Source organism: Ylistrum balloti, unplaced genomic scaffold, assembly GCF_031769215.1.
Source record: "Ylistrum balloti isolate Yb309-2 unplaced genomic scaffold, AGI_CSIRO_Ybal_v1 Utg369984, whole genome shotgun sequence".
NCBI lineage: Eukaryota > Metazoa > Mollusca > Bivalvia > Pectinida > Pectinidae > Ylistrum > Ylistrum balloti.
In genome coordinates, this window is record NW_026782070.1 from 218,719 (window position 1) to 246,336 (window position 27,618).

Sequence of the window (27,618 nt, forward strand, 5' to 3'; positions counted from 1 at the left end):
CGTGAAGAATATAAAGTATATATTACAAGTGCTTGCAGTAGTTGGTATTTCTCTCATACAAATCATTTTTCACAAGTTACAAAAAAGCATTAAATTTAGCAGGTGATGTTTGTAACTTTAAAAAAAAATAATGAGAGTGGAGGAAGCACCATATATAACAAGCATGAGTTTGTGTGTCTATCTCCACAACAATTAGACAGTACAAACAACAAATCTGTCCTGTACTTAGGTGTGTTTTGTTAATGATAGCAGTTGAAAAGATTATTGGGATGACCTGAAGTAAAATGCCACTAAACAATAAGGAAAACTGGTAATTTCAGAATTTTCTGGTAATATAAGGATCTATCATAACAAATGATTAACAGATTTATTACAGTGAAACCTCGCTATTAAGACCACTTTGGGGACTGGACAAAAGTGGTCTTAATAGCGAGGTGGTCTTAATAGTGAGGTGGATCAGATTGACCACAAAGAACTGTAACTCTGTTTAAAATAAAGAGTATATATATCATTAAGTAATGTACATATATATTATTCAACAATAATAACTGATAATAATAAACTAAAATGTTGAATTTTATGAAATGCATTTAAAAAAGACAAAATTGCTGAATTGTCAGAAGAATAATTATTAATATATTCCTTAGTTAATATCATAATATACATGTATATTTACTATTATAAACATTGATTAAAGGAAACAAACAATCCATTTTAAGTTCAATTGGAATTTAACGTTAATTTTGCAACTATTTCACATAAATTTACGAACACATTTACTCAGTATTCGTAACAACTTTAATGAAGTCACTATAAAGTCTTTCAACGCTTCATTTTTCACATAAAATCGCAAACACATTATCTTTATCAGTGTATCACTCAGTACAACACATTTTTCTTTTTATTTATAAAAAAGAGTCCAGTGCACAATATTGCGAAGAGCTACGGATCTGGACAGCCTCCTCTTTCATACGTCCTGTTTACCGATCGCGATAACTCGTTTCGTTTCCGTGGTTTCGTCATTGCTTGATAAAGTTCATCGGAAAATGTGTCGTAAAAAAATTGGAACACATACACGTTTTTTTATTGTTCAAACGATATTGAGAGTGTAACATTGCTAAAAAAAGTTAAAAACCCTCGACAACGTGTGCGCGTGCAAGCCAAGGAATATCGGCCGAAACGACTGCATAATTCACTTTTGTGTATGCAGGGCTTCTAAGGTGTTTAACAGCATACCTACCGAACTATCAAAATATAATTAACAAACAACAGATCGCTATTAAAACGTGTCTAGCACGCGGTTTCGGACTGGTAGGCCAAGTTAATCCGATAATGATGTTTATTTCGTTTAACGCCACCTGGTGAAAGGGTCGGTAACCCGTGACGAAAACAATGGTCGTGAACGACGCACACGTTCGCGGTTCACTGCCCACCAGGTAAACTTTAATCACTGGTCAGACCGTGGTCGTAATGGTGAGGTCAATTATCGTTCATAAGTGGTCGTTGGGACTGTATAAAGTGGTCGTAATAGGGAATAGCGGGGTGGTCGTAATACTGAAGCGACCAATACAAAGATATATAGTGGAAAAAAACGGGACTGAAAAAAAGTGCCCGTAATAGCGGGGTGGTCGTAATTTTGAGGTGGTCGTTAGGTGAGGTTTCACTGTATCTTAAAAGCAATAAATTGATAGATGTATACATATAGTATAAAACAATAATCAATTACTTATTGCATGTTAAAATGTTTGGGAGGATGTCAGCACACTTCTGGTTAAAAGCCATGTGAGGCAATCAAAACGTGTTGTAAGTTTATACCACATGTGGTGTATACAACAGTTGTATAATGCATAATTTGTCTAATTAATTGAATAATAGCCACCTTTTGTGGTAGAAGTAGCATTTCATGAAAAGGTTTATCAATGAAACATTTCATTTCATCTATTGCTATGCATTTCAATAAAAAAAAATTTTAATTTTAGAAATTAAAAGAAAAAAAAAAGAAAAAAATTTAAATTCCAGTTAGCAAATGGAAACCATATGAAAGCAAGACAAGTATGCTAATACAATTGTCTCTTTGCTCTCCAATGTTGTGTTGGCCAGGCGGTTTTCAGTATTGAAAAACGGCCCCGTTGAGGAACCCTACCTCTCCTGGTTGTTGACTACCCCTTTCTCGGGCTCTACCCTGTTCGGGGGAGTGCTTCCTTCTGTACAGAAGGACATGAAGGAGGACTTGGTCGCCTCAGCACTTCTTGTGAAGAGGTTCCAGACTGAGAAAACCAGTGCCTCACAAGAAGAAGGCGAAGTCTTCGGCTGCTCAGCTTTCTGCGCAGCCCAAGTTCAAGCCTCACTTCAAGGGCAACAAGGGGAAGGGTAGGAAGGGTAAGAACCCTCCTGGGGGAAAGAAGAAGGGTTCCTGATGCCTTCAGCTCTTTGGCTGCGGCAGACCAATAACAAGGTCGGGTGTACGGCTGTCTTCCCATCTTAAGCTCTTGTCCCTGTCCCGCAGGATTAGGCTCCGGTTGGGCAGACGATTCGCTGGTTTGGCAGGGTCTAGATCCCTGTCCAGCCGATTTTCTTTCCTCAGGGGATGCGGAAATGGCTCGGGTGCTTCAGGAGGAAGTAGCGACCATGCTTGCCATGGGTGCGGTAGAGGAGGTTCCTATGTCGTAATGCACTCCCGGCTTCTACTCCAGAATGTTTCTGGTTCGGAAGAAGTTTGGTGCATGGTGTCCAATCATAGATCTCAGTGCCTTCAAAAGGCACAAAGATTCTCCTCACTTCAAGATGGAGACCCAACAGGGCATTATAGCCTCTGTAAGGGACAGAATGTTGGCAACTTCAATAGATCTACTTCCATATCCCCATCAAGAAGTTGGCACAGAAGTTCCTCTGTTTCACATGCAATGGCAGGGTCTTCCAATTCGGGGCCATGCCTTTTGGGCTCATGACAGCTCCTTTGGTTTTCACCAAGTTGCTGCAGGTGGTCGTGGGATTCCTTCACTCATGCGGAATAGATGTCCACATCTATTTCGACGACTCCCTCATGCCTCATTTCGTGAGGGAATCACTAGTGAAGGACACTAGTCTGGTCCTGAAAGTCTTGCTCAGAGTCGGCTTCATTCCTTCCAGAGAGAAGTCAAATTTTTCCCCATCTCAGGACTTTGTCTTCCTGGCGAACCGTTTTGACATGGTTCCACCTCTGGAGAAGTTCAAGAAGGCCAGGGCTCTGGCTCTGACCTTCATCGCTTGGTCGCATGTCCAGGTGCGTTAGTTCCTCAGTTTTCTGGGGTATCTCAACTCCCTGGCAGATGTGGTCCCCCTAAGGAGGCTTTACATCAGACCTCTCCAGATGTTCCTCCTGTCCAACTGGGTTCCGGCATCCAGGAAGTGGGAGGCCTGGATTCCTCTTACCAAGTCAGTCAGGGAGTTCGCTCACTCCATTCAGGAGAACGTTCTCTGTGTGGTGCCTCTGACCAAGTCTGTCCCCTCTATGACCCTGTTCACGGATGCATCCATGACAGGATGAGGGAGCTTACCTCGATGGGCAATGCTACTTGGAGGAGTGGTCTGGCGAACAGCTCTCGGAGCACATCAATGGTCGAGATGAGGGCTGTTCAACTGTCTCTGCAGTCCTTTCGGGGGATCCTGCAGTCCAAAGTGATTTGTATAGCTACCGACAACTCTACAGTTGTCGCGTATCTGTAGAGACAGGGGGCGCCAGGTCTCACGTCCTATGTGCCCTCTCCATCCGCATTCTTCTTCTCTGCTAAGAGATGCAGTTGACCATCGCAGTCAAGCATCTCTCTGGCAGGCTGAACGTGTTGGCGGACACTTCCCTAAACAACCAGCTGCCAACCTTTGTCTCTCCGGTCCCAGATCCAAAGGCTTGGGCCGTGGACGCCCTTTCTCTGCACTGGGACGGGATGCATTTGCATTCCCTCCCTCTAATATGGTTGGCAGGGTGCTGCAGAAGTTCTGGAAGCATCACTGCTCCTTGCTTCTGATAGCGTCTCTGTGGCCGAGGCAACCTTGGTTTTCCGGAGCTCTTGTCGTTTGCCCCTGGCTCTCCCCACCAGACTGAATCTTCTTCACCAGCCTCGGTCCAGAACGACACATTCTCGACCAGAGATCCTCCACCTTCACGCGTGGAGGCTATCTCTGGAAGCCTCGCCAAGGCAGGCTTTTCTTGAGAGGTGTCAGATCGCAGTGCAGGATCGATCAGGGTTTCCTCTTCTGCTGTCTACCAGACGCATTAGAAGATCTTCTGTGATTGGTGTGTCGGCAGGGAGGTTGATCCGTTAGACGCCTCTGTGCAGTTGATTGCGGATTTCCTAGTCTCCCTGTTTAGGGACCACGATCTGGCACCTGGCACTATGGCTGGCTATTGTACAGCTATTGCTTTTTATTGCAGGATGGAGATAGGTTCGTCCTCCTCTATTTCTGCCCTAATCAGGGTTTTCATGTAGTACCAGTTTTCATGAGGTAATACTTACCATAACTTTATGGAGTCCCACCCTATCCTCCCCTCTTCCTTATCTGCCTGGCTGCCCCTCTGTGGGGTGCTTTATAAAGGTTATTAGAGGAAGGGATATCACTCTTTGTTCCTGCCATGATGGCTCATGGATCGTAGGGGGGGTGGGATTATTTGAATCTTTTATTGTTGGGATACAAAGATGGGTGTAGGTACTGTATTTGCATACTAAAGCTATGGTAAGAATTACTTCATGAAAATTGATTTGCATGAAAAAACCTCACGTTTCACAATACTTTAATACAATAATGTAAGTAATGTTGTACTGTATTCATATGATAGTGTGATAGTGAGAAATCACATGAAATATAACTCAGTTAATATAATAGAAAGTGACAAAGGATATCTACGCTTGTCGAAGGATATCTACGCTTGTCGAAGGATATCTAACCTTGACCTCTTAGTGAAATATGATAAAGTTTCATTTTTATCAAATTTTAAATATATAGGTACTATAGTACATGTATGTGATAATGACACAACAGGTTTGACAGCTGCATTGAATAGATATAAATCTATTAGTGACTACTCATGTAGTTTTGGGACTTATTCAAGAAACTATGAAGAAAAATCACTTGTTTGACTATTTCAGGTACAGCTAGGTCTACTACAGAAAAACTGTTACGCCAGCAGATCCTTGCCCAGCGGATTAAAAATCGGGCTCAGGTAAATATTGATCTCTTTGTAAATGGTTGAAGACATTACAACTAAACTGCTGCTACTATAGGTTTCATGTATGATGCAAAATGTTGCATATCCATCAGAGTGTGTTGGATGATCTCTGTCAGTGTAAAAAGTGTGTGTCGGATGATCTCTGTCAGTATAAAAAGAGTGTGTTGGATGATCTCTGTCTATGTAAAAAGAGTGTGTTGGATGATCTCTGTCAGTGTAAAAAGTGTGTGTTGGATGATCTCCGTCAGTGTAAAAAGTGTGTGTTGGATGATCTCTGTCATTGTAAAAAGTTTGTGTTGGATGATCTCTGTCAGTGTAAAAAGAGTGTGTTGGATGATCTCTGTCAGTATAAAAAGTGTGTGTCGGATGATCTCTGTCAGTGTAAAAAGAGTGTGTTGGATGATCTCTGTCAGTGTAAAAAGTGTGTGTTGGATGATCTCTGTCTATGTAAAAAGTGTGTGTTGGATGATCTCTGTCAGTGTAAAAAGAGTGTGTTGGATGATCTCTGTCAGTGTAAAAAGAGTGTGTCGGATGATCTCTGTCAGTGTAAAAAGAGTGTGTTGGATGATCTCTGTCAGTGTAAAAAGTGTGTGTTGGATGATCTCTGTCTATGTAAAAAGTGTGTGTCGGATGATCTCTGTCAGTGTAAAAAGAGTGTGTTGGATGATCTCTGTCAGTGTAAAAAGAGTGTGTTGGATGATCTCTGTCAGTATAAAAAGTGTGTGTTGGATGATCTCTGTCAGTGTAAAAAGAGTGTGTTGGATGATCTCTGTCAGTGTAAAAAGTGTGTGTTGGATGATCTCTGTCTATGTAAAAAGTGTGTGTTGGATGATCTCTGTCTATGTAAAAAGAGTGTGTTGGATGATCTCTGTCAGTGTAAAAAGTGTGTGTTGGATGATCTCTGTCTATGTAAAAAGAGTGTGTTGGATGATCTCTGTCTATGTAAAAAGAGTGTGTTGGATGATCTCTGTCAGTGTAAAAAGAGTGTGTTGGATGATCTCTGTCAATGTAAAAAGAGTGTGCTGAAACATGTCTATTCAATATGTTGAACTACAATTGTGTATATCAATAATTAAAACACAAAATGAACAGATATATTGATGTAGAACTAAGGCATTGGATGAAAAGTGACCTATAAGACATGTCGTCAAACCGGTCTTTAAAGGTCACTCAAGGAAGCAGAGAAAACTGGCCTTTAAGAGAGGTGTCCTTTGTTAAGAGGTTCAATCACTGATTTTCTTTGCAAAACTGGTAGCCTTTATAGACAAGTTTTAGTGATATATGGATGACCTCTATAGGCAGGTATTAATTGTATACAGATGACCTCTATAGACAGGTATTAATTATATACAAATTTTCTTTATAGGCAATTATGAGCTATATATGGATGGTCTTATAGACAAGTATGAGTTATATATGGATGGCCTCTATAGACATGTATGAGTTATATATTGATGGCCTCTATAAACAGGTATTAATTATATACAAATTGTCTTTATAGGCAATTATGAGTTATATATGGATGGCCTCTATAGACATGTATGAGTTATATATTGATGGCCTCTATAAACAGGTATTAATTATATACAAATTTTCTTTATAGGCAATTATGAGCTAAATATGGATGGTCTCTATAAAAAGGTATTACTTATGTATGAATGGCCTTTATAGACAAGTATGAGTTATATATGGATGGCCTCTATAGACAGGTATTTATTATATACAAATGGCCTTTATAGACAAGTATGAGTTATATATGGATGGCCTCTATAGACAGGTATTTATTATATACAAATGGCCTTTATAGACAAGTATGAATTATATATGGATGGCCTCTATAGATAGTTATTGATTATATAAAAATGGCAAGTATAAAAAGGTATGAGTTATATATGGATGGTCTCTATAGACAGGTATAAATTATTAATGAATGGCCTTTATAGACAAGTATGAGATATATATGGATGGCCTCTATAGACAGGTATGATAATATACAGATGGCCTTTATAGACAAGTATGAGTTATATATGGATAGACTCTATAGACAGGTGTTAATTATATACAGATGGCCTGTATAGACAAGTATGAGCTATATATGGATGGCCTCTATGGACAGGTGTTAATTATATACAGATGGCTTTTATCGACAGTTATTAGTTTTGAATTTATTTATAATTAAGTGTTGTTCTGAGAACACCCTGAGAGTAAATATTTATCTTTATAGAAACTACAAAATGAATTGGTGGAGCAGCTAAGTATAGAGTTGGAACAATTACTTCAGGGTTTTGTCACAGAAGTAGAACACCTGGATCGCAATGGTGACGCCAATGACAACTACACATCATTTCCCTCCAAAGCAGAGTATGTAATGAGTCTCATCTATTGCTTTGATATGGGTGCATGTCAAAGTGTTGGCTGTTTTGATAAAGTGAAGAGGCATGAGAGTGTTTAAGTGTCTGTAAACATATGTAATATATATATAGGCCTACTGTGGTAGCAAAACTCATTGTAAAGTGTCTGAAAGCTTGATCAAATTGCTTCAGAAATAACAATGTTGTTTTAGTAGGGTTGTCCGCTTTTGTTTTATTTTACCAGGTGGATTACAAGTAGGTATACAAGGACTTCATTTTAAATAAATCAAGTAATTTAATCTTCTTCACTTATGAGCTATGTTTGCGTTGCGATGAGATTTAGAGCAAACTTGTATATATAAAGAAGTGATGAAGACTGGCATTTAATCAACATTCTGAAATATAAATAGCTGCCAAAGTAAACAGACCTCCAAAAACAGGTTGATATTGTATATTCATATATACGGTTGATTAACTTGAGCAGGAAGGAATGAATTATAGATTGCCAGTTTGAGTTTAGGTACATGTCCTCAACATAATACTCATCGCTTCTGTTGGTATAAAGGTGTTACTAGGATATGAGGGAGGCTCTCCTGCATAATAACAGATTTCATTTCAGTAATAATTACCATAACTTTAGTATGCAAATACGGTACCTACACCCATCTTTGTATCCCAGCAAAAAAAGATTCAAATAATCCCGCCCTCCCTATGATCCATGAGCCATCACGGCAGGACCATAGAGTGATCTCCCTTCCTCTTACCTTACTGGCTGCCGACGAGTGCGGAGGTGTCTGAGCTGAGTGCTTTCTTTACTCCTTCTCTTTGTACTGCTATTGTTGTCTGAGTATATTGTTACATGAAAAAACCTCAAAGTAAATTTAGTGCAGACTACAGCTGGTGTTATACAATACTAAAAACACAGATCAAGTCAATGGGATGTGTTATAGTAGATGTTTCTTTCACTGTATACAATTAATGATATAAGTAGGGATTTCATTTGTGTTTATTTTTAGCCCACATTATCAGATGGTGGGCTATTCAAATCATCTTACGTCTGTGGTCCGCCATCCATCCATTCATCCATAGTCCATCTGTTCCATCATATGTCCGGCGTCCATCTGTCTGTCCGTAAACAATTTTTGTTATCCTTATTTCTTAAGAAATACTGAATGGATCTCTTTCTAATTTCATACATATGTTCCTCTTGGTCTCTACTTGTGACCGTTTGATTTTGGGACTGATCGGAAAAAACAAAATGGCTTCCAGGTGACCATCTTATATTTTGCAGGTAAAGACTATCACATATATTTCTGCAAAGGAATTGTCAAATTTCTTATCATTGATCAAAAACAGAGAAGAGAAATGAGGGAAAAGATCCAAAGAGCAAATAAAGATCAAACAATAGTGGGTGCCAAGATCCTTCACGGATGTCCTGATCATAAAATTAATGACCAAATAAATTTTTTCACTTTTTTTACCTTTGTTATTGTAACTTAAAGGTTAGCCAATGAAAACTTGATGCCGGTAGCCCAGCAAGTATAAAGATTATCTTTTTCAAATATCCTAACTTGACCATTATCTACAGTAGCTTATATCCTGGTGATATGGTGAGATATGGCTATAAGCCTATACAAAGTTGATGTGTTTTGTTTGTGTTTGTTACAGCAGTATAACAGAGTGTGGAGCTGCTAAAGCTCACCACCAGTATGTATCAATAGTCTTCTGTGATTGGATAATGGTGATGTATCACTTAGGTTTCCAGAACATTTCTCTCAGCTTATCTCCTGTGTTTTCCAAACTGACAGCATGTACGTTTGAAATATTAACATATCAAGCATTATTTTCTGGTTATTAAATATGGGCTGATGATCTTACTGTAGATGTAGCACTGTGTAATAGTTTACTTAAACCTTGCGGATTTAGTCAGATGGTTTGCCTGTCTCTTTAGATTAAGCTTCTCTGTTTCTGATGTGTGGACAAATGCTAAATATTCTGCCATCAAAATCTGACCAAAATGAGTTTTAAGTTAGTGAGATCTTGATTTCTAGAATTTATGTGCCATGAAAGATTCTTTTAGGCTTATAGTCAGCCTAACCTGCAGGGACATGTCCTTGTTGGTTTTGTTCAACTAAAACATTTCTAACCTTTCCTTAGCTCTCTGACTCTAAATAAGCTAATCAAAGTTCTCAGAATAATTTCTGTACATAACGATGTACTTGGTTTAAACAACAGTGCTAAACAATTGATAGATGGTCTGTTATGTTTATTTAGATTTTGAAATTACGATTGGTTATAGATGATACTGAAAGCTTTATTGTATATTTTGAACTCAACCCTATTATGCAGTTCTATAAAAAGCAATCTCATCTATCTTTAGATAAAGTTTCAAGTACAATTTACATTTACTTTAGACCTCTCTTTAAATAAAGATTGTAGTACACACAATTTATTGTTAGCCTTGCTCTGTCTAAAATAGTTTTGATTACATATGTGATTTTATTAGCCTGTCTTCTCACACTTGTATTGATGAAAACACTTGTGTTTAAGAGACAAATTGATGCAATCATTTAGTGTATCGTAACTTGATATTGCCTTCCAAGCCCTACCCATCTAAACTTCACTAATACACTACCACTCTTTCTCACTGTTTTCAAAGTTCTTTAATCTTTATATCACTTCAGAGATTTGGTTTTGGTGTTTGTTCTTTAATAATTTACACACTGCTGGTATCTTTGGTAACAGTTTTCATTTTTTATTACTTTTCAATTTTAATGAAGTGTTTTGAAAGATAGCGCTTTGTTATTAATTTTCATAAAAGTTGAAGTCACATCGATGTCTGTGGACCGGAAGTTCAGACACATCGATGTCCGTGGACCAGAAGGTCAGACACATCGATGTCCGTGGACCAGAAGGTCAGACACATCGATGTCCGTGGACCAGAAGGTCAGACACATCGATGTCCGTGGACCAGAAGGTCAGACACATCGATGTCCGTGGACCAGAAGGTCAGACACATCGATGTCCGTGACCAGAAGGTCAGACACATCCATGTCCGTGGACCAGAAGGTCAGACACATCCATGTCCGTGGACCAGAAGGTCAGACACATCAATGTCTGTGTACTAGAAGGTCAGACACATCGATGTCTGTGGACTAGAAGGTCAGACACATCAATGTCTGTGGACCAGAAGGTCAGACACATCAATGTCTGTGGACAATCTCTGATATAACATACTAGAAGGTCAGACACATCAATGTCTGTGGACAATCTCTGATATAACATACTAGAAGGTCAGACACATCAATGTCTGTGGACAATCTCTGATATAACATACTAGAAGGTCAGACACATCAATGTCTGTGGACAATCTCTGATATCACTTATTAGAAGGTCAGACACATCAATGTCTGTGGACAATCTCTGATATCACTTACTAGAAGGTCAGACATATCAATGTCTGTGGACAATCTCTGATATAACATACTAGAAGGTCAGACACATCCATGTCTGTGGACAATCTCTGATATCACTTACTAGAAGGTCAGACACATCAATGTCTGTGGACAATCTCTGATATCACTTACTAGAAGGTCAGACACATCGATGTCTGTGGACAATCTCTGATATAACTTACTAGAAGGTCAGACACATCGATGTCTGTGGACAATCTCTGATATAACATACTAGAAGGTCAGACACATCAATGTCTGTGGACAATCTCTGATATAACATACTAGAAGGTCAGACACATCAATGTCTGTGGACAATCTCTGATATAACATACTAGAAGGTCAGACACATCAATGTCTGTGGACAATCTCTGATATCACTTATTAGAAGGTCAGACACATCAATGTCTGTGGACAATCTCTGATATCACTTACTAGAAGGTCAGACACATCAATGTCTGTGGACAATCTCTGATATAACATACTAGAAGGTCAGACACATCGATGTCTGTGGACAATCTCTGATATAACTTACTAGAAGGTCAGACATATCAATGTCTGTGGACAATCTCTGATATCACTTACTAGAAGGTCAGACACATCCATGTCTGTGGACAATCTCTGATATAACTTACTAGAAGGTCAGACACATCAATGTCTGTGGACAATCTCTGATATCACTTACTAGAAGGTCAGACACATCCATGTCTGTGGACAATCTCTGATATAACATACTAGAAGGTCAGACACATCAATGTCTGTGGACAATCTCTGATATAACTTACTAGATGGTCAGACACATCGATGTCTGTGGACAATCTCTGATATAACATACTAGAAGGTCAGACACATCAATGTCTGTGGACCAGAAGGTCAGACACATCAATGTCTGTGGACAATCTCTGATATAACTTACTAGAAGGTCAGACACATCGATGTCTGTGGACAATCTCTGATATAACTTACTAGAAGGTAAGACACATCGATGTCTGTGGACAATCTCTGATATAACTTACTAGAAGGTCAGACACATCAATGTCTGTGGACAATCTCTGATATCACTTACTAGAAGGTCAGACATATCAATGTCTGTGGACAATCTCTGATATCACTTACTAGAAGGTCAGACACATCAATGTCTGTGGACAATCTCTGATATAACTTACTAGAAGGTCAGACACATCGATGTCTGTGGACAATCTCTGATATAACTTACTAGAAGGTCAGACACATCGATGTCTGTGGACAATCTCTGATATCACTTATTAGAAGGTCAGACACATCAATGTCTGTGGACAATCTTTGATATAACTTACTAGAAGGTCAGACACATCGATGTCTGTGGACAATCTCTGATATAACTTACTAGAAGGTCAGACACATCAATGTCTGTGGACAATCTCTGATATCACTTACTAGAAGGTCAGACATATCAATGTCTGTGGACAATCTTTGATATAACTTACTAGAAGGTCAGACACATCGATGTCTGTGGACAATCTCTGATATAACTTACTAGAAGGTCAGACACATCAATGTCTGTGGACAATCTCTGATATCACTTACTAGAAGGTCAGACACATCAATGTCTGTGGACAATCTCTGATATCACTTATTAGAAGGTCAGACACATCAATGTCTGTGGACAATCTCTGATATCACTTACTAGAAGGTCAGTCAATGTCTGTGGACAATCTCTGATATCACTTACTAGAAGGTCAGACACATCCATGTCTGTGGACAATCTCTGATATAACTTACTAGAAGGTCAGACACATCAATGTCTGTGGACAATCTCTGATATCACTTACTAGAAGGTCAGACACATCCATGTCTGTGGACAATCTCTGATATAACATACTAGAAGGTCAGACACATCCATGTCTGTGGACAATCTCTGATATCACTTACTAGAAGGTCAGACACATCAATGTCTGTGGACAATCTCTGATATCACTTACTAGAAGGTCAGACACATCCATGTCTGTGGACAATCTCTGATATAACATACTAGAAGGTAAGACACATCGATGTCTGTGGACAATCTCTGATATAACATACTAGAAGGTCAGACACATCAATGTCTGTGGACAATCTCTGATATCACTTACTAGAAGGTAAGACACATCCATGTCTGTGGACAATCTCTGATATAACTTACTAGAAGGTCAGACACATCCATGTCTGTGGACAATCTCTGATATCACTTACTAGAAGGTCAGACACATCGATGTCTGTGGACAATCTCTGATATAACATACTAGAAGGTCAGACACATCAATGTCTGTGGACAATCTCTGATATAACATACTAGAAGGTCAGACACATCAATGTCTGTGGACAATCTCTGATATAACATACTAGAAGGTCAGACACATCAATGTCTGTGGACAATCTCTGATATAACATACTAGAAGGTCAGACACATCGATGTCTGTGGACAATCTCTGATATAACTTACTAGAAGGTCAGACACATACAGCACAGTCCTTTGCCAGATTATCCTGGTATGTTTTATTGCTTTATGTTAAGAATAGATTAGCTTAATTTAAAATCACGACCATGCTATATATGTTATCCCTGACCTAACCAGTCAAATGTTTATCATTGTGTTATATTGTTGTGGTGGGTTTCACACGTTTCTAACATTTATAACAAAACTGATGTTATTTATAGATATAACAGAGGTCACCTTTCATATTAAATTAAGGAATACACCCCCTAGATATCACCCAAGTGATCCTTGATATAACTACATGTAGGATCCATTCCAGTCTCCACAACCCCCACTCCCCGCCCCCTACCCCTAAAAAAATGGGAGATTTGCATCACATACAGAATACTGTATGCTAATACAGAGGAGAATTACATTCTTGAGTTCAAATCCTTCACCAATGATGATGCACATATGTGATAAAAATATTTCATCAGTGGAATAAATCAAACAGGATCTGGTGTAAGGAATATAAAGCATGTATTGATGTCCCAGTATAACAATGAGGTGACACATATTTGTTATTTATTTTTGTTATACACTTACAAATTTTTGAAACATTTTTGAAATATTGCTATAGAGGTATCCTTGCCTTACATTTTTGTCTTACATTTAAATCAAAGTAAAATTTTGTGACTATATTTCATAAAACATCATATTTTGAATTAGTGAATTTTGTTGTTTTGAAATACAAATTATGAACATTTCATATATATTTATTTCATTTGTTTTTCCAGAAAGAGACGCCAGAAAGGAGAATTGCCTGACAAAGTATTCCATATGCGCAGATCTATGCTAACGTATGTAACCTAAAAGGATAATCTGGATAGATATTCTAATGATAATATCTTGACCCCACACAATATAATTATAAAATATAATTTTGATCCCCTCCCCTCTGCATCATTGGGGGTGTTTTTACTTCCCATCTTACATAACTATGCACCACACACATTTCCTATTTGATGTCTTTACATCTGTTAAATGTTTAACTTATGTTTTTTTGTGTATATTAAAAACTCCGTTCAAATATTTTCAGTAAAGTTTTGAAATGCCTGTGTTTCCACAAATAATTAATCTACACACATATTACAAATTTGATGGGAAAAGTGTTATCTATAATTTGCCTTTAATTCACTTTTCCAAGACTCACCTTTTACGTAAAATATTGAACTATCAACAAATATAGACATTCCTACAAAATAGGAATTCAGTGTTGTATTTGTTTGTGGTTTTATGGTGTTTTCCGTTTTTTTATAGAGAGCTGTTTGAGATTAATCACATCCGAACAATCTATCATATCTTTGTGGCCATATTGATTGTGTTTAGCTTAAACACATTTGTGTATGATCTAGTCAATGAAGGAAGGTAAGTATAATGGTTAAGGTGATCATATATATAACTCTTTGTAACAGAGGTCAGTTATTTATTTCAATGCCTCCTTTAGGATTTTAAACCCGGGACCCTTGGCTCCCTTCTCTTAAAACTGATCCAAACTGATTGAGTTAAAGAGAAATTCTCTCTAGTGAAGTAGTAAGATGTGAATAGTATTTACCAGGCTTACATACTTCCACTTCAGGAAAGGAAGTTTACTTCAAGTTTCCTGGGATTACAGCAACGCTGAAGGGGCATGGCTAAATATTATTCCTTAGTCACCACAGGAGCCCCAATCTTACAGAGTTTATTTCACACCATTACTAAGATTTAAACCCAGAACTTCTGGCTTGCTAGTCTTATGCTCATCCGATCAAGCTGAAGAGAAGTTCTTTATAGCATGGCTGTATATTTTGACCAGTACTTATCAAGGTTACATATATTAGGCTTGTGTTTGAACAATTTAATTTAAAGAACATGTATAGAAAGTTTTTAATGATAAACCATACATACATCTAAATTATCAAGGTCAAGGTCACAATGAGAATTGAAATTGAAATCTTGAATTTATGTCCCGATTAAAACTACGGTATTTAAATGATGATGCATTATATACATGTTTATTTGGAGAAAATCAAAATCAGAAGAAGCTCTGCAGGTAGGGTATAAGAATGGTAGCCACTGACTTCATTGTATAATCAGAAAGGGCTGAGATAGCTGAATGGGGTGGAATGTTAGCCTTTATAATGTTGGGTGAAGATCCAAAGTGTGAAGTTTGACGTTCCAAACCCATGGTGGTTTGTGTCTCTCTGGTTGAGAAATGGCAAAACAGGCCTCCCATATGTTGTTCAGCGAGGTACAAGCTACTACAATGAGACCCTGTCTCAAAATGACCTTGGCTTTCAAAAGGTCTCCTATATGTTGTTCAGCGAGGTACCAGCTACTACAAGGAGACCCTGTCTCAAAATGACCTTGGCTTTCAAAAGGTCTCCTATATGTTGTTCAGCGAGGTACCAGCTTCTACAATGAGACCCTGTCTCAAAATGACCTTGGCTTTCAAAAGGTCTCCTATATGTTGTTCAGCGAGGTACCAGCTACTACAAGGAGACCCTGTCTCAAAATGACCTTGGCTTTCAAAAGGTCTCCTATATGTTGTTCAGCGAGGTACCAGCTTCTACAATGAGACCCTGTCTCAAAATGACCTTGGCTGTTCATGGGGAAATAAACACAGCAGACTACAACAAGCCTGATCATACGAGGTAAATAAACTAAGGATCTGTTTTTTTTCTCTCAAAACCTTTGTGAGGAAGTCTTTGTGATCTGTCCCCATGTTGAATCTTTAAAAAATGGCATTCACTTCTTCCTGTTGAATGCTCAGCATTGTGGCAGTGTAAAAACTGGTTTGCCTGTTGGCAGTATTACAGTGTGTTAGCACTATAAAGCCTACATCATTTCTGCATATCACAGCCTCCCACAAACACATTTAACACAGGTACTCACCTTTTACTCATAGGGAGGTTTTGTTTTTTACACACCCATCAAAGTTTTTTCAGTTATCTACACTTTTGTCACATTATGTGTTTTAGCCCAAAGTTTTGGCATGAATGTTCTGGCATCTGGCTGGATTCAGTTAAGAGAGTTGTTGGAAAGGGTCACACTGGCATTTCATGCATCTGATTGCAGTGCTCTTGTTCACAATGGCTGTTTACTGGACATTAAGCAACAGCAAACCAGGCAACAAAGGGTCAAAAGTCAACTGACTGCAATACTGGCTTGGAGTCTATTTCATATACTGCATTGTTAGCTCAAATTTGCTAGGTTTGTATATCCTACAAACATTAGGCAATATCTTTGTAATGTATTTTGAAAGTTTTGAAAGCTACTTCCCACATAATTTTAGGTCATCTGGCCGAAGGGTCTGATGACCTATTGCAATTGCCTTTTGTCTGGCGTCGTCCGGCATCCGTTGTACGTTGTCCGTTGTAAACATTTTCAACTTCTTCTCAAGTTCTACATGTCTCATTGAGCTGAAACTTACCTGAAATGATCGTGACATGATCCTGACCAAAGTTTGTTAATTTCGGGTTAGTCTGAAATCCAACCTGACCGCCATCTTGAAAACACATTTTCGACTTCTTCTCAAGTTCAAAATTTGAAATCTTGTATTTTATGTCAGATGACCGTTCAGGCCCATGGGCCTCTTGTTATTGGTTGGCTTCAATGCAAATCTGAATTTATTTTACAGACTAAACCTGGACTTTCGGTTGATGCAATGGGCACTCGGAAAATTTCCAAAAGTGATGGCTTTATGGGTGTGTATGACACTCAGCACCCTCGTCATAGTCTACCCAACATTTTACTACTGGGTGGTTACCCGGCCACCTGGCCCTGTCAGTGAGTATTAATCATAGTCTACCCAACATTTTACTACTGGGTGGTTACCCGGCCACCTGGCCCTGTCAGTGAGTATTAATCATAGTCTACCCAACATTTTACTACTGGTGACTACCCCAACACCACACCCTGGCAGTGTGTACTAGTCAGTCTGACCAGTGTTTTACTACTGGTGACTACCCCAACACCACACCCTGGCAGTGTGTGCTAGTCAGTCTGACCAGTGTTTTACTACTGGTGACTACCCCAACACCACACCCTGGCAGTGTGTACTAGTCAGTCTGACCAGTGTTTTACTACTGGTGACTACCCCAACACCACACCCTGGCAGTGTGTACTAGTCAGTCTGACCAGTGTTTTACTACTGGTGACTACCCCAACACCACACCCTGGCAGTGTGTACTAGTCAGTCTGACCAGTGTTTTACTACTGGTGACTACCCCAACACCACACCCTGGCAGTGTGTACTAGTCAGTCTGACCAGTGTTTTACTACTGGTGACTACCCCAACACCACACCCTGGCAGTGTGTACTAGTCAGTCTGACCAGTGTTTTACTACTGGTGACTACCCCAACATCCTATCACTGACAGTGAGTACTATACATGGATATTTATCTTCTATGTTTTATAGATAAGACAGATGTGGCAGCCCTGTTTCTGTTTGTGGTATATCAGATAGCTTTCCTGGTCTTACCAGTTCACTATATCATGGAGCACCAACTTCCGCCTGCTTCAGCCGTTATCATCACTACAGAACAGGTATGTTGTTACTACCGAACAGGTGTGTGGTTACTACAGAACAGGTGTGTGGTTACTACAGAACAGTTGTGTGGTTACTACAGAACAGGTGTGTTGTTACTACAGAACAGTTGTGTGGTTACTACAGAACAGTTGTGTGGTTACTACAGAACAGGTGTGTGGTTACTACAGAACAGGTGTGTGGTTACTACAGAACAGGTGTGTGGTTACTACAGAACAGTTGTGTGGTTACTACAGAACAGGTGTGTTGTTACTACAGAACAGGTGTGTGGTTACTACAGAACAGGTGTGTGGTTACTACAGAACAGGTTTGTGGCTACTACAGATCAGGTGTGTGGTTACTACAGAACAGGTGTGTGGTTACTACAGAACAGTTGTGTGGTTACTACAGAACAGGTGTGTGGTTACTACAGAACAGGTGTGTGGTTACTACAGAACAGGTGTGTGTACAGAACAGGTGTGGTTACTACAGAACAGGTGTGTGACTTACTACAGAACAGGTGTGTGGTCTACTACAGAACAGGTGTGTGGTTACCACAGAACAGGTGTGTGGTTACTACAGAACAGGTGTGTGGTTACTACAGAACAGGTGTGTGGTTACTACAGAACAGGTGTGTGGTTACTACAGATCAGGTGTGTGGTTACTACAGATCAGGTGTGTGGTTACTACAGAACAGGTGTGTGGTTACTACAGAACAGGTGTGTGGTTACTACAGAACAGGACAGGTGTGTGGTTACTACAGATCTACAGATCAGGTGTGTGGTTACTACAGATCAGGTGTGTGGTTACTACAGAACAGGTGTGTGGTTACTACAGAACAGGTGTGTGGTTACTACAGAACAGGTGTGTGGCTACTACAGAACAGGTGTGTTGTTACTACAGAACAGGTGTGTGGTTACTACAGAACAGGTGTGTGGCTACTACAGATCATGTTTGTGACTACTACAGAACAGGTGTGTTGTTACTACAGATCAGGTGTGTGGTTACTACAGATCAGGTGTGTGGCTACTACAGAACAGGTGTTTGGCAACTACAGAACAGGTGTGTGACTTCTACAGATCAGGTGTGTGGTTTCTACAGATCAGGTGTGTTGTTACTACAGATCAGGTGTGTGGTTACTACAGATCAGGTGTGTGGTTACTACAGATCAGGTGTGTGGCTACTACAGAACAGGTGTTTGGCTACTACAGATCAGGTGTGTGGCTACTACAGATCAGGTGTGTGGCTACTACAGAACAGGTGTTTGGCTACTACAGAACAGGTGTGTGGCTACTACAGATCAGGTGTGTGGTTACTACAGAACAGGTGTGTGGCTACTACAGAACAGGTGTGTGGTTACTACAGAACAGGTGTGTTATTACTACAGAACAGGTGTGTGGCTACTACAGTACAGGTGTGTGGCTACTGCAGAACAGGTGTGTGACTACTACAGAACAGGTGTGTGGTTACTACAGATCAGGTGTGTGGCTACTACAGAACAGGTGTTTGGCTACTACAGATCAGGTGTGTGGTTACTAAAGATCAGGTGTGTGACTTCTACAGATCAGGTGTGTGGCTACTAGAGAACAGGTGTTTGGCAACTACAGAACAGGTGTGTGGTTTCTACAAAACAGGTGTGTGGTTACTACAGATCAGGTGTGTGTGGTTACTACAGATCAGGTGTGTGGTTACTACAGAACAGGTGTGTGGTTACTAAAGATCAGGTGTGTGACTTCTACAGATCAGGTGTGTGGCTACTAGAGAACAGGTGTTTGGCAACTACAGAACAGGTGTGTGACTTCTACAGATCAGGTGTGTGGTAACTACAGAACAGGTGTGTGGTTTCTACAAAACAGGTGTGTGGTTACTACAGATCAGGTGTGTGGTTACTACAGAACAGGTGTGTGGTTACTACAGAACAGGTGTGTGGCTACTACAGAACAGGTGTGTGGTAGAACAGGTGTGTGGTTACTACAGAACAGGTGTGTGGTTACTACAGATCAGGTGTGTGGTTACTACAGAACAGGTGTGTGGTTACTACAGAACAGGTGTGTGGTTACTACAGAACAGGTGTGTGGTTACTACAGATCAGGTGTGTGGTTACTACAGATCAGGTGTGTGGTTACTACAGATCAGGTGTGTGGTTACTACAGATCAAGTGTTTCTATACAACAGAACAGGTGTGTGGTTACTACAGAGCAGGTGTGTGGTTACTACAGAACAGGTGTGTGGCTACTACAGTACAGGTGTGTGGCTACTACAGAACAGGTGTGTGGTTACTACAGATCAGGTGTGTGGCTACTACAGAACAGGTGTTTGGCTACTACAAATCAGGTGTTTGGCAACTACAGAACAGGTGTGTGACTTCTACAGATCAGGTGTGTGGTAACTACAGAACAGGTGTGTGGTTTCTACAAAACAGGTGTGTGGTTACTACAGATCAGGTGTGTGGTTACTACAGAACAGGTGTGTGGTTACTACAGAACAGGTGTGTGGCTACTACAAACAGGTGTGTGGTAGAACAGGTGTGTGGTTACTACAGAACAGGTGTGTGGTTACTACAGATCAGGTGTGTGGTTACTACAGATCAGGTGTGTAGTTACTACAGAACAGGTGTGTGGTTACTACAGAACAGTTGTGTGGTTACTACAGAACAGGTGTGCGGCTACTACAGAACAGGTGTGTGGCTACTACAGAACAGGTGTGTTGCGACTACCGAACAGGTGTGTGGTTACTACAAAACATGTGGGTGATTACTACAGTACAGGTGTGTGGCTACTACAGAACATGTGTGTGGTTACCACAGAACAGGTGTGTGGTTACCACAGAACAGTTTTGTGGTTACTACAGATCAGTTGTGTGGTTACTACAGAACAGGTGTGTGGTTACTACAGATCAGGTGTGTTGTTACTACAGAACAGTTGTGTGGTTACTACAGAACAGGTGTGTGGTTACTACAGATCAGGTGTGTGGTTACTACAGAACAGGTGTGTGGTTACTACAGAACATGTGTGTGGTTACTATAGAACATGTGTGTGGTTACTACAGATCAGGTGTGTGGTTACTACAGATCAGGTGTGTTGTTACTACAGAACAGGTGTGTGGTTACTACAGATCAGGTGTGTTGTTACTACAGATCAGGTGTGTGGTTACTACAGAACAGGTGTGTGGTTACTACAGATCAGGTGTGTGGTTACTACAGATCAGGTGTGTTGTTACTACAGATCAGGTGTGTGGTTACTACAGATCAGGTGTGTGGTTACTACAGATCAGGTGTGTGGTTACTACAGATCAGGTGTGTGGTTACTACAGATCAGGTGTGTTGTTACTACAGATCAGGTGTGTGGTTACTACAGAACAGGTGTGTGGTTACTACAGAACAGGTTTGTGCTTACTAGGAACAGATGAGTGGTTATTGTTTAAAAGGAATGGTTTTGTAGTAACTGTTAAGTTACATTAGTTCAGTGTGAAAGTTTTTTTTTAGAGAGAGTTCTAGAATGTTAAGATATGAGTTGTTTGTTAAAGTTAACATTGCTAAAAATATAGTTGCTAAACTTTCTTCCTCAGAATTATCTGGGATGAGAGTAAGAGATCAAATGATGACTTGGTGTTTATAGGTTTGTGGCTCCGTGGTCTGTCCGTCTGTCCGTAAACAATTCTTGTTACCGCAATTTCTGGAAAAGTCCTGGATGGATCTTTCTCAAATTTCATATGCAGGTTCCCCTTGGTCCCTAGTTGTGCATTGTACCTTTTTTGGATTGATTCGAATTCAAGATGGCCAACAGGCGGCCATCTTGTATTTTGGAAGTAAAAGCTTGTTACCAGTATTTCTGAGAAAATACTGGATGGATCTTTGTCAAATTTCATATGGAGCTTCCCCTTGGTCCCTAGTTGTGCATTTTACCTTTTTTGGACTGATTTGAATTCAAGATGGCCCACAGACGGCCATCTTGGATTTTGAAAGTAAAAGTTTGCTATCGCTATTTCTGGGAAAATACTTGATGGATCTTTCTCAAATTTCATATGCAGGTTCCCCTTGGTCCCTTATTTTGCATTTTACCTTTTTTGGACTGATCCGAAATCAAGATGGCTGACAGACAGCCATCTTGGATTTTGAGGGTAAAATCTTGTTACTGCTATTTCTGAGGAAGTACTGGATGGATCCTTCTGATATTTCATAGATATTGGTTTCTATTGGTCCCTAGTTGTGCATTTACCTTTTTTGGACTGATTTGAAATCAAGGTGGCCCACAGACAGCCATCTTGGTTGTCGACAAGCATATTTTCTTCGATATTCTATCATATTGATTCAAGACCATGTCCATTATCCACCTGTAACTGACTGCTATCTAATAATACTTTGGGATCTTTTTCAAATGATATTTGCTAATAGGTGCTTAACAAAAATATCTTGTGCCATCATTGAGCACATTCAATGAAGACCAGTTCATGAACATTCACAACACCTGTAACAAAAAAAAAAAAAATAAAAATAAACAAATCTTCAAGAACTGAAAACAGATCCTCAAATGGTGGGCACCAAGATCCCATTGGGATCTCTTGTTAGCGCTACTATCAAAGGCCAGGATAACTGGTGTCTTAGTCATCTGTCATGGTTGCCATGGCTGCTTATAGAGAATACTGTTATTGCTTCTATCATTGACCACATATAGTTTTAGCTAGAATTTAGATTCAACATGACAGAGAAAAAATTTCAGAAAACTTGTGTGACAATTTACTATACACATGATATTGAGTGGAATGTTCCATACAATAACTTGTCATCCTAAAGCCATTTTTATCTGGTGCCTCTGCAGACAGTACCAGTATTGTCTACCGTAATTGATGTCAGTAACTGTACAATTTTGTATGGACATATTCTGTGAGTATTAGTGTATCGACCATAATTGATGTCAGTAACTGTACAATTTTGTATGGACATACTCTGTGAGTATTAGTGTATCGACCATAATTGATGTCAGTAACTGTACAATTTTGTATGGACATACTCTGTGAGTATTAGTGTATCGACCATAATTGATGTCAGTAACTGTACAATTTTGTATGGACATACTCTGTGAGTATTAGTGTATCGACCATAATTGATGTCAGTAACTGTACAATTTTGTATGGACATACTCTGTGAGTATTTCAAGTGGTTGATGTGATGTTAAACATAAAATGACTGTTGCAGGTGCGGTTAATTATGAAGGTCCATGCTTTTGTGAGAGAGAACATTCCTAGAGTCTTAACTTCGTGTAAAAAAGGTGAGTGCCGAACAGATCACTGTGCTGTTATAGTACCATATAATGTAAATAAAATGCTGAACAGATCACTGTGCTGTTATAGTACCATATAATGTAAATAAAATGCCGAACAGATCACTGTGCTGTTATAGTACCATATAATGTAAATAAAATGCCGAACAGATCACTGTGCTGTTATAGTACCATATAATGTAAATAAAATGCCGAACAGATCACTGTGCTGTTATAGTACCATATAATGTAAATAAAATGCCGAACAGATCACTGTGCTGTTATAGTACCATATAATGTAAATAAAATGCCGAACAGATCACTGTGCTGTTATAGTACCATATAATGTAAATAAAATGCCGAACAGATCACTGTGCTGTTATAGTACCATATAATGTAAATAAAATGCCGAACAGATCACTGTGCTGTTATAGTACCATATAATGTAAATAAAATGCCGAACAGATCACTGTGCTGTTATAGTACCATATAATGTAAATAAAATGCCGAACAGATCACTGTGCTGTTATAGTACCATATAATGTAAATAAAATGCCGAACAGATCACTGTGCTGTTATAGTACCATATAATGTAAATAAAATGCCGAACAGATCACTGTGCTGTTATAGTACCATATAATGTAAATAAAATGCCGAACAGATCACTGTGCTGTTATAGTACCATATAATGTAAATAAAATGCCGAACAGATCACTGTGCTGTTATAGTACCATATAATGTAAATAAAATGCCGAACAGATCACTGTGCTGTTATAGTACCATATAATGTAAATAAAATGCCGAACAGATCACTGTGCTGTTATAGTACCATATAATGTAAATAAAATGCCGAACAGATCACTGTGCTGTTATAGTACCATATAATGTAAATAAAATGAACAATCACTGTGCTGTTATAGTACCATATAATGTAAATAAAATGCTGAACAGATCACTGTGCTGTTATAGTACCATATAATGTAAATAAAAAATGTCAAATTTGTTCATTCTTCAGAGAATTTTTGGGGCATACATGATGCAGAATTAGTGAAAAGTTGCTGGGAAACAAATCTTTTTATGAAACATACAATCCAGGTTTATATTGATTTTGTTGATGTTGAAAGGAAAATACATCATGGTCATGTGGTGTAATTAATTGGTGTCACTGGAACTAGCCTTTGGTTTTTGAACTTTAAAAATACCAACTTTTTATTTGGTCAACACCTGAATTAATCATCGGATGCATTTTCCCATTTTTCTGTCCAGAAACATCTGAAATACACTATTTACGTGTCACACATAAATGTTGGTATCTCTTCATTTCAATCCCATATAATATATATTGAGTCTTCTTTATACTACTCAGTAAAACAACACAAACAACTGTATCTTCTCTATACTACTCAGTAAAACAACACAAACAACTGTATCTTCTCTATACTACTCAGTAAAACAACACAAACAACTGTATCTTCTCTATACTACTCAGTAAAACAACACAAACAACTGTATCTTCTCTATACTACTCAGTAAAACAACACAAACAACTGTATGTTTGCATGTCTAGCGTGCTGCGTGCAGTCAGCGTTTAATGAGTACCAAACTTCATTTTTACAGGTTTACATTTACAATACCCCACTCTCACTCAGATACAATCCCGTTACATATACATAATGTACATACTTGAAGACAAATGAAATATTTAGTATACTGAATACCATATGATATTTTATATAGATAAAAAACTAACAATACCTCACTAACTCGAGCACCCTGAGACTGTACACTCCATCTGATCTCTCTCTGCATCTTATACAAACTTATACGCTCTTATAGCAACTAACAAAATTAGTTTTCTGAAAAAGAGACCTAGCGATCCACCCAACCTGAAAACCCTAATCAGGAAACACAGGAGGTGCACCACACCTGAATGCTTAGGTTTCATGTACTCTGGGATTTCACTTGGAACGGTTTTGCTTCTAACACTTCTGTCAAAAAATTATGTGTGCCTGCGACCAAACCGCGCTAGAAAAATGACGCCCCAGCTGGCAAACCCGAATTCATACACGCAAATACATGTGCCAACTCTCCGATTGGCTGAACGAAACACTACTACCGAACTCACTCGTAATTCCACCCCTGACTTATAATTACTGACAAGACAAACAGTTCCCGCTAACAGGTACTGACAAGACAAACAGTTCCCGCTAACAAGTACTGACAAGACAAACAGTTCCCGCTAAAAAGTACTGACAAGACAAACAGTTCCCGCTAAAAAGTACTGACAAGACAAACAGTTCCCACTAACAAGCACTGACAAGACAAACAGTTCCGGCTAACAAGCACTGACAAGACAAACAGTTCCCGCTAACAAGCACTGACAAGACAAACAGTTCCGGCTAACAAGCACTGACAAGACAAACAGTTCCGGCTAACAAGCACTGACAAGACAAACAGTTCCGGCTAACAAGCACTGACAAGACAAACAGTTCCGGCTAACAAGCACTGACAAGACAAACAGTTCCGGCTAACAAGCACTGACAAGACAAACAGTTCCGGCTAACAAGCACTGACAAGACAAACAGTTCCCGCTAACAAGCACTGACAAGACAAACAGTTCCCGCTAACAAGCACTGACAAGACAAACAGTTCCCGCTAACAAGCACTGACAAGACAAACAGTTCCCGCTAACAAGCACTGACAAGACAAACAGTTCCCGCTAACACAGTTCCCGCACTGACAAGACAAACAGTTTCCGCTAACAAGCACTGACAAGACAAACAGTTCCCGCTAACAAGCACTGACAAGACAAACAGTTCCCGCTAACAAGCACTGACAAGACAAACAGTTCCCGCTAACAAGCACTGACAAGACAAACAGTTCCCGCTAACAAGCACTGACAAGACAAACAGTTCCCGCTAATAAGTACTGACAAGACAAACAGTTTCCGCTAACAAGCACTGACAAGACAAACAGTTCCCGCTAACAAGCACTGACAAGACAAACAGTTCCCGCTAACAAGCACTGACAAGACAAACAGTTCCCGCTAATAAGTACTGACAAGACAAACAGTTTTCTCTAGTAAGTACTGATAAGACAAACAATTCCCGCTATGACTACGAAACGTGGGAATGTTTTATTATTGTTTTCTGTACAAATATAAAACAATGGCAGATTTGTAATATATATAAAAGCAAAATCACATGTTTCTATATGTTATTACTGATAACATTTATTTTTCAGTACAACAGATCAGGTGTTCACACTAAAAGACTAATTGTCCACACTTAGGAACTAACCATCCACACCTAGGGATTGATCCTACCAATAGAAATGGTCACACTTATATCACTTAATCTACTTTACAGATGATGGAGATGTTGCCATGAAAAGTAACCTTTGTCCAGATTTTTCCAAATATCTCTATTTCCTGTTTGCTCCAACGCTGGTATACAGGGATTCCTATCCCAGGTAATATTTCTCAATATTATTGTGTGGACATTTGGTAAACACTATCATTGATTTCAATTACTGAAGGAGCAGAATTTAATGCCATAAAAGAAATCAGACATTTTGAAATACTTAAATTTTTGTAGACAATTTTCCTGTTAATCACTGAAGTCTGCCTATATTCAGTATTGACATGCTAAGCCTTCTCAGGTAATTGCCAAAATGTTTCATTAACTGTTCACCCTAGCTGTATAGTTTGTGTGATTTGTTTAATCAGATGATCGGTAAATAGATAGTAAAGGTAAGACATTTTCTCTTGTTCGTTGTGTTTAACTTTGTAGGACAAAGACAATCCGTTGGAATTATGTGGTTACAAACTTCGCCCAAGTGCTGGCTTGCCTTCTTTATACTTACTACATCTTTGAGAGATTCTGTGTTCCATACTTCAACAACTTTAACAAGAACCATGTGACACCTAAGGCACTCCTCCTGTCTGTATTTGGGTGCATGCTTCCAGGCACTTTAGTGTTATTCATAGGTAAGCCACATGACATCTGTACAACTATTTATAGGCTAGTCATGTGACATATATACAGCTATTTAAAGGTAAGTCATGTGACATTGATACAACTATTTATAGACTAGTCATGTGACATATATACAACTGTTTATAACTGCTAAGAGCCAAAGCCTTCTGTCTAGCTTGTGATGTGTGTATCTAGATTGTGTATTGATGAAGTAAATTGGTGAAACTATTGATTACAGAAAAAACCCATTGACTGTATTTATTTTTCTTTAAAGCTTTCTTTGCCATCCTTCATTCCTGGCTCAATGCATTTGCAGAGATGCTGAAGTTTGGTGATCGGATGTTTTACAAGGTAAGGAAGAAGTGGCTATATTAC

The 27,618-nt window shown here is 39.1% G+C and overlaps 1 protein-coding gene across 1 annotated transcript in view; it reads left to right on the forward strand.

Annotated features, from left to right (window-relative positions):
- The first annotated feature begins 2,595 nt into the window (after positions 1-2,595).
- Positions 2,596-27,618, forward strand: part of LOC132547843 (sterol O-acyltransferase 1-like) — a 28,080-nt gene continuing 3,057 nt past the window's right edge. The window contains exons 1-13 of the mRNA XM_060211649.1: positions 2,596-2,666; positions 2,911-3,262; positions 3,522-3,657; positions 5,124-5,197; positions 7,428-7,564; positions 14,238-14,300; positions 14,761-14,868; positions 17,120-17,268; positions 17,901-18,028; positions 23,203-23,275; positions 26,635-26,737; positions 27,058-27,254; positions 27,518-27,594. Of these exons, the coding sequence (XP_060067632.1) occupies positions 2,596-2,666; positions 2,911-3,262; positions 3,522-3,657; positions 5,124-5,197; positions 7,428-7,564; positions 14,238-14,300; positions 14,761-14,868; positions 17,120-17,268; positions 17,901-18,028; positions 23,203-23,275; positions 26,635-26,737; positions 27,058-27,254; positions 27,518-27,594 (1,668 nt within the window). The remainder of the gene's footprint in view (positions 2,667-2,910; positions 3,263-3,521; positions 3,658-5,123; positions 5,198-7,427; positions 7,565-14,237; positions 14,301-14,760; positions 14,869-17,119; positions 17,269-17,900; positions 18,029-23,202; positions 23,276-26,634; positions 26,738-27,057; positions 27,255-27,517; positions 27,595-27,618) is intronic.